At 38.1% G+C, this 9,035-nt stretch overlaps 1 protein-coding gene across 1 annotated transcript in view; it reads right to left on the reverse strand.

The window, feature by feature from the left end:
• Positions 1 to 8,417, reverse strand: part of LOC127009886 (roundabout homolog 2-like) — a 33,987-nt gene extending 25,570 nt beyond the window's left edge. The window contains exons 1-2 of the mRNA XM_050883365.1: positions 8,237 to 8,417; positions 1,632 to 1,705 (exon numbers count right to left, since the gene is read on the reverse strand). Coding sequence (XP_050739322.1) covers positions 1,632 to 1,697 — 66 coding nt within the window. The 5' untranslated portion in view covers positions 1,698 to 1,705; positions 8,237 to 8,417. The remainder of the gene's footprint in view (positions 1 to 1,631; positions 1,706 to 8,236) is intronic.
• Positions 8,418 to 9,035: the final 618 nt, after the last annotated feature.

The following is a 9,035-nucleotide window of genomic DNA, read 5'->3' on the forward strand; positions in this document are numbered from 1 at the left end:
GGTGAAATTTGTAAGGGATAGGGAGGGAGAGAATAAAATCGAGATAGATAGATAGATAGATAGAGAGCGGTTTGAGCTGTAGAGAGCGAGAGGAAGAGATTGGTTAGAGGGGTGAAGACTGAAGAGCCGTTAGTTTGTGGGCTGGATCGAGAGGGGAAAGGTGTAGCTTGTAAAGGATGAAGGGGGAGAGAGTAAAAACGAAATAGGTGGGTAGATATAGATATACAGAAATACATAGATTGAAAGATAGATATAGGTAAATAGATAGAGTGCTTTGTTAGAGTTTGGTGTGGAAGGGAAAGCGTTAGGCGTACCAAGAATGTGAGGAGAGAGTGAATGCGATATAGAGAGGCAAAAAGAGATAGATAGATAGATAGATAGATAGATTCATAGAGGGAGAGAGATAATTATAAATGAAAGATTGAAATACTGTCAACATAAGCGGGATAACATGAATTATGACTGGTTAAAGTTTAATCTATTGACATTTCAGTATTCACCAGAAATTAATTTAGTCCTTGAAAGTAACACACACACACACACACACACACACACACACACACACACACACACACACACACACACACACACACACACACGTCATTAATCTCTCGTTCCTATAATATCTCTTCACTGACAGGTTTAGCTTGACTTCCCTTTCTGCCTGTGTTTCCCTTAACGCTACTCTCCTTTATAGAGAATTCGAAGCTACTATTACCAACACAGAATACATGAAGGAACAGTTCTATTCAAATAATCCTCATCTTTTTGCTCCTGTTTTTCCTTTATTCCTGTTTTTTCATACAAATTGGAACGCGGCCTGAGTTGAATAAGACTAAGTTAGAGCACAAATCAGACCAGTACGCGTCACTACTAATCAACGATGTGGAATGAATCTCAAAATCAAAGGACAGGTTCGTATCTGTTCATGAAGTCTAAAAGTTAAAACATTCCTTGGTTACATCGGAAAAAGAAAAAGCTTCATATCTCACACAGTGAAACAAGATAACGTAACAACAATATGTAAACAAAAATACGAAACAACAACAATAATTATACTAATACTAATATTAATAATGCTAATAACAACACCAAAGCCATCATTATCTATAAAATAATTGTCACTTACATCATCGTCAAACAAAATAAATAAATACTGTAGCAAATAACGAGTTGGCTGTCATAAAACACGCCTGAAATTTTGAACGTCATCAGACTCACGCACGGAAACCAACAAGACTTAATATACACGAATAAGAAAATGTATATGAATGAATAAAAAAAACGACAACAAAGGAAAAGCAAACACTAAACATATATCTACATAAAAAATAAACATAAAAAAGTAGACGAATATGAAAAAAAAAATATAAGCATGAGAGCGAAGTAAGGAAGCCATTGCACTAACAACAACAAAATAAATAAATAAATAAATGAATAAATAAATACCTTAAACAAACATAAGAACCCAAAGCATGAACCCAAAGCAGATATACCACTGAACAAAACAACAACTAACTAAATACATGTACCCAACAAAGAAAATATACAAAAGGAGAAAAAGAGAAATACAAAGAAAAACAACAAAAATCTCATTCGTCTTGCCACACTTGCGACAGCCCGCCACTCACCGTGAGGTTGCCCACGAACAGCATGACTTGTTCCCCGTCAGGCAGCGCTTGCTTGAACATCAGCATGTAGTCACCTGGGCGGCAGAGGGACAGGTGACCGGGCAGGCGTGTATCCGGGCGCCAGGTGAGCAGGCAGACAGGCAGGCAGGAGAGAGGGAGAACAGGGAGGTGGGAGGTCATATATTATTACTAGGCTTCAGGGGGAGGAGGGAAAGGGAGGGAAGGCAAAGGTGACTGAAGGAGATGGACATGAAACTAAAGAACCTATGAAAGGGGATAGGTAGAGAAAAGGGAAAGGGAGGGCAACAGTGAGGTGGGGAGGTTATATGATACTTATCGCCCTTATAGGCTTCGGGGCAAGGATGGAAAGGGAGGTGGAAATCAAAGGTGAGTGAAGTAGAAGGACATGACATTATAGAAATCAGTGGGGAGAGGATACGGTGAAAGGTCAACGTTGTGGTGCGAGTGAATTGATATTTATATTATTTTATTATTATTATCATTATTTTTATTATAAGAGGCCAAGCAGGTAGAGAGTGAGGAGCGCGGACACTAAAGCTCTCTCCTCAGCAGCCCCCACACACCTGAGACGCCGAGCAACAGAAAATGAAAGCGACGAGAGAGGAGGAGAAAGAGGACGAGGGAATACAGGCTGTAGAAATCGGAAAATGTGTGGCGTGCAATAATAAGTTGTGTGGGCAAATGGAAGAAAAAAACATTAATCAGGTATTTTGGCGGGAGGTTCGTGAGGTGTGTTTTGTCACCGCATTTTTCAAGGATGTGTTTATTTTTTTATTTTTTATTCATTCACAGGCCGTCGTTCATTCACCCTCTTTCTCGGTCAGTCATTCAAGCAGTCATTCAGCCAGGCAGGCAGCCAGCCAGTCAATCAGGGCAGCTTAAGTTAAATGCTGAAAGATGTAAATATGAGCACACAGCCCGCACATCCCGGCCCTTGAACGCCGAGTGAGGACCGAATGAAAACGAAAACCTGGACTGAATGGCGGGGAGAGAGGAGAGGCCGAAACGAGCTATTAATTAAGATATTTTATACTGTGAGGCCGGGAAATACTATTTGACTTTGATATATATATATATATATATATATATATATATATATATATATATATATATATATATATATATATATATATATATATATATATATAAGTTGAGTTTATGAAGCACTGAAGGACGCCAAGTTCCTCCTGCCACATTCGAAAGTGATAGCAAGGTCAGCTTTTAAGTGTCCAGCATATACAGTGATTCATAAATTTTCTGGTGTTTTACGATTCCTTTCCATACAGTGACAAATATTTGTACATTTATTTTTAGCCGTGAGTGCACGAGTGGTGGCTGTGTGTGCCTTGGCTAATCCTGCATCGGCCTGACTCTTGTCAAGCATCGGTATTAAATGTAAATAAATAAATGAATATATAAATTAACCATTCCATTGTATATATTTTTTTATTACTCTATACACATTTCTGTGCACAAACAAGACAATACAGTAAATCCGAGGAACAAGTCACCGTGGAGAAAGAGATAAAAAAAGGAAAAGAAAGAAACTGTTGGGAGACAAACCTCGGCTATTGTGGGGGCGAGTGGACCGTCAGGGAGAGTAATGGAGGTGGCGGCGGAAGGTTGGGGGAGGAAAAAAAATATATATGAAAGACGTCCGAGAATTAACCGTGCGGCTGTAAATCTATCACGGGGGGTCAAAAAGCCGGGCCTGGATGTGGAGTTCATCTTGGTGGCGCTCATTGTTACTGTGTTGTTGGTCAGGGCTAAAATTTATGTCTCGGGGTTTGTAAGACTGTGCTGTTGTTGTGTGTGCTATTGTACTATTTATTTATGGATGTATCTGTTATTGTATTGTTCTAGTGTTGTTGGTCACGGCTAAAATTTGTCTCGGTGTTTGTGACTGTACTGTTCTTGTATGTGCTATTGTATTCTGTATCTATGGTTGCATTTGTTATTGTATTGTTCTAGTGTTGTTGGTCTTGGTTAAAATCTATCTTCTTTTGTCCTCTTTGTCTTGTATTTATGCCTCGGCGTTTGTGAGACTGTACTGTTGTTGTATTATGTATTGTATTATGTATTTATGGTTGTATTTTGTTGTTGTATTACAGTGTATCATGGCTTAAATTTGTCTTCATTTGTCTTCTTTGTCTTGTATTTGTCAAGGGGTTTGTGAGGCTGTATTTTTGTTGTATTTTTTATTGTATTATGTATCTGAGTTGTATTTCTTATTGTATTATTTTACGGCGTTGATGTAAATGCTAAAATATTTTCACGTCTTACTGTTTATGCCGTGGGCTTGTAAGACTCAATTATTGTTGTATTTGTTGTTGTATCATGTATTCTAGTTGTATCGATATTTCCACGCTGACTGCTCTTCTGAACTTGCTAACTGCATGCCTCCCCCCCTCCCGCGGCCCCGCTGCACTCGACTTTCTACTCATGCTCATCCCTATACTGTGTCCTAACTCTTAATGTAAGAGTTCTTCATCTTTCACACCTCACGCTGGTAAATCCTGGCAAAATCTCTTCCTTCATCTTTCTCCTTTCCTGAATTCGACTCTTCAAGAGGAGGTAGGAGGAACTCTCCACCTCGAATTAACCCCATTTTTTTCCTCCTTTTAACCTCCCTTTGACAGACTTTGGTCTTTTTTTTTATTTTTTTCTTTTTTTTTTTTTTTTTTTTTTTTTTTCTTTTGTTTTGCGCCTTTGTAAAAAAAAAAAAAATCTGTTATTGTAGTGTTGTGTGGCCTTGATATATAATGCTAAAATGCTAAAATATTTTCTTTGTTTTAGTTTTATGTTTTTAAGGCTGTATTCTTGTTGTATTTGTTATTCTATTAGGTTTTATAGTTGTATTTATTATTGTATTATTTATGGTGTTGATGTACAATGCTAAAATACTAAAATATTTTCTTTGTATCTTTTTATCTCATTTTTTAAGACTATATTCTTGTAATTTTAATTGTGTTCAGTAATAGAGTTGTATTTGTTATTGTATTATTGCATGGCGTAGATCTATAATACTAAACTGCTAAAACGTTTTCATTGTCTTACTTTTTTATGTCCTGGGTTTGTGAGGCTTCGTTAGAGGTTGCTGTGGGTATTTCCAAGTAGTTTTATGAGTTTTATGACAAAGTTTCTGGACCATGAACGTGAAAAACTCCCATGAGAATCCGACTAATCTCCTTCAACGCCTCAAAAACTCAATTTCTCCACCTATCAACTCACCCAATCTTCGGTAGAGGTTTGTGTGGGTATTTTGTAAGTAGTATAATGAGTTTTATGACGGTTTCTGGACTATGAACGTGCAAAACTCCCCTGAAAACGCAACTAATCTCCTTCAACGCCTCAAAAACTCAATTTCTCCACCTATCAACTCACCCAATCTTCGGTAGAGGTTTGTGTGGGTATTTCCAAGTAGTTTTATGAGTTTTAAGACGGTTTCTGGACCATGAACGTGAAAAACTCCCCTGTGAGCGCAACTAATCTCCTTCAACGCCTCAAAAACTCAATTTCTCCACCTATCAACTCGACCCAATCTTCCAAACACCTATCCCCTATTCTTCGACAACACCCATCTGTCACCTTTTTCTACAGTAAACATCCTCGGTTTGTTATTCTATTGTTTACTGCTTATATTTGTGGCACTCTTGAGGATTAATGTTTCTTTATATGCATTGTTTCCTTTTGTTGTGTTTCCTTTTGTTTTACTTTTTTTTTTTATTACTAACCGAGGATTGCCAATTGTTTGTGTTTTGAGTTTTTTTTTGTTTTGTCATGATACTGCAAAAATGTGCGACGCTGTTTCATGTGTTTGCTCAAGGATAATTTAGTTTGCTTGTTGATGTTCGTCCGCTAGCCTAATTATCTCTATATGTAGCTTCATCTTTGTATTTATGTTTTTGGTTTGTTTTTATTTTTACTCTCTTGTGTTGACGCTAGCCTAAAAATTCTATTGCCATGTTGAAATAAAAGTGTAGCTTATTGCTGGCTAAATCGAATATATTATAGTCTGGGTACGCTGAACTTCTTTTCCTCTCTCTCTCTCTCTCTCTTACACACACACACACACACACACACACACACACACTTTCAACATGCAATGCTACTACATAAAGTTTTTTTTATTTTTATAAATTGAGTAGTTAAAAAGATAAGTATATGTTTATGTTTACCCAGATGTGCTATTATGAGACATAGCCTAATCTCTCTCTCTCTCTCTCTCTCTCTCTCTCTCTCTCTCTCTCTCTCAACTAATGTATGCATTATTCCAATGGTTCTTAAGTCTGCTAATTAACATTCACATAATTGCTCGCCTCCGTCTTCATGATCCGCACAATGATCGCTGAGAAGCACCTAAGTGTACCTCCATTAATAATACACTTACCACTTATTTATAATAATTTAATCCTTTTCTTCCCCTTCATTTATCTCTTTCAGTCATTCTCTTTCTCTTTCTCGCTGATGAGCACCCAAGTGTAGTCTCATGAATGCACTTACACTATTTTCTAATCTGTTCATCATTTCCTTTCTCTTCATTTCTCTTTTTCCATAATTTTCTTTCTCTTCTATTTTTGGTTATCGTACTGGTGCATCCCTGTTGTAGGAGGTATTGGTTTGTTACTTGTTACTATACACATAAAACTCGTGAATTAGTTAGAACCAGGGTAAGTATTTCCCAACATTTCGAGGCTCACACACTCACATTTGATAAGGCTGATTGATTGATTGATTGATAGTTTATTGTTGCAAGTAAAGGCTTTAGTAGAGGTTGCTGTGTTAGTATATCCATGGATAGTTTATGAGCCTAATGATAGTTTGACAAGGACATGCATATGAAAAAAATCTACATTGTTGACTTTGGAAATAGTTGTGAGAGCTGTGAGAGCTGAGAGATCAGATAGTTGTGAGAATATGGGGTTTACAGCTTATTTTGCAGTCAGCCAATCAATGCGTCGCTCGCCGCTTGAGGGTTGAGTGCTGTGCGTTGTTAGCCAGCCAATGGGCGGCCGCGGCTCTGTCCTTCACACCTGCAGTCGCCCGGTGACCATGAGGGGGGTCAGGTGTCGTTGGCCAGGCACGTGCCATTATCTGTGTGGCGTTGTTTGGGCGAGGAGACGAGCCAGTTTTGCTTTTGTTGTGCAGTGGAAGTGTTCCGGACGTGTTTACTCTCTGTGCTAAAGCGTTGTGTTGCGGCCGTGACTGGAACTGATAGTTTTGTTTCGAAAGTGACTTGAACTGATATTATTGTTTGTTGGCAAGCCTGGCGTCCACTCCCTCCCCCCCTCCCCCCTTCCCCCACAGTCCCGAGATGACCACTTCACGCCGCCATGCTGGTGAAGGTAAGGCTGGGTTGGTGTGTTGTATATTTATTTATTTTGGATGGAGTTAACCGTCAAGACTTGTTTGTCGTATTTGCTATGTTGGATGACTATGCAAAGCTATACACGTTGTTTAATTGGGATGGGATTGACCACATTATTATTATTACCATTATTATTGATATTATTATTATTATTATTATTATTATTATTATTATTATTATTATTATTTTTATTTTTATTGTTATTTTGCATTAGGTTAGCCGTCTAGCCTTTCCTGTGTTGTATTCACTATTGGTGGGTAACTATGCGAGGCTATACATGTTGTTTAATTGGGATGGGATTGACCACATTATTATTATCATTATTATTATTGATATTGTTATTATTATTACTATTACTTTTATTATTATTTTGCATTAGGTTAGCCGTCTAGACTTTCCTGTGTTGTATTCACTGTTGCTGGGTGATGCGAGGCTATACACGTTTAATTGGGATGGAATTGACCACATTATTATTATCATTATTATTATTGATATTGTTATTATTATTACTATTACTTTTATTATTATTTTGCATGAGGTTAGCCGTCTGGACTTTCCTGTGTTGTATTCACTGTTGCTGGGTGCCTATGCGAGGTTATACACCTATAGTTTTAGGCTTTAGAGTATCGTGTTTCCTCTTGTTAGGTTAGTAGGGTATTTTTTATTACTCTGTTTTCTCTGGCCTTACGAAAAAGTGTACGTACGATGTTCGGTTAAATATTATTATACGTCAGTGCGTCTGAAGTTAAAATAGACTGCCGTCGTAAGTAATACCGAATGGAAATATTGTCAGGAGTCAGATGACTGCTTTTTGTAGTACAGTTCTTGGAAATATTAACGTTGTATCAAAGTAAAGCCTCTTATGAAAACTGTCAGTCCAATATTTGTCGACCAAATGAACACACACACACACACACACACACACACACACACACACATACACACACACACGTCCACACATCACTACTATCTTCTATCTTTTTCTTATTCTTCCGTTTATAGATTGAAGTTTGATATCACTTCTTTTCAAACATAGTGATCTCTCTCTCTCTCTCTCTCTCTCTCTCTCTCTCTCTCTCTCTCTCTTCTTTCTTTCTTTCTTCTTATCCTCCTCTCTTTCGTTCCTCACTTTTATTTATTATCACCGAATCATTTTATTCTCTCTCTCTCTCTCTCTCTCTCTCTCTCTCTCTCTCTCTCTCTCTCTCTCTCTCACCTTGGTTCTCCACCTGGCAAGGGAAGGTAATGTCTCCGCCCACTTCCACGGAGAACCGCTGCCCCTTGGCGGTGAAGACGGGCGTCACCTCGTTCCGGTGCTCGTCGTCGTCATCGTAGTCCCCCACGCCGCCGCTGTATTGGTAGTGGTCAACGTACGCCAATTGGGACCCGGCTGTTGGGGAGAGAATAAAGGAGTGTGGTTAGGCTAGGCTAGTTTAGGTTACACTTGATTATGATAGGTCAGATGAGGTTATGTTATGTTAGAGGGAGTTAGATTATGTTATGTAGGATGTTATGTTATGTATGCTGTAGCGTATGCCCCAAGCTTTAATTTGTAGGTAAAAGACGGAAAAATTATGTTAAAGAAAATAAACAGAAATTGTCAGGAAAAAAAAAGGTTAAGAAAATAAAGGGAAGGTGTGTCGAAAATAAATTTGAAAGGAAGATTATCAACGACAGAAAGATGAAAGGAAATAAGGAAAGGAAAGGAAGAAGAGTTATAGAATAGTTTTAAATTATGGATGTCGGAGAGAGAGAGAGAGAGAGAGAGAGAGAGAGATTCATGGTGTCGGGTGTATAGCCTACTAAATCATTGCCATCATCTTTTGAATACATCTCTTTAGCCTTTTGAAGATAACGCTCTCTCTCTCTCTCTCTCTCTCTCTCTCTCTCTCTCTCTCTCTCTCTCTCACACACACACACACACACACACACACACACATCATCATCAAATCACCTTGAACACATTATGACAGGATACACCACTATTTACCACTATTTATTATTTAACACACACA

The sequence above is a fragment of the Eriocheir sinensis genome, chromosome 42, assembly GCF_024679095.1.
Source record: "Eriocheir sinensis breed Jianghai 21 chromosome 42, ASM2467909v1, whole genome shotgun sequence".
In the NCBI taxonomy this organism is placed as follows: domain Eukaryota; kingdom Metazoa; phylum Arthropoda; class Malacostraca; order Decapoda; family Varunidae; genus Eriocheir; species Eriocheir sinensis.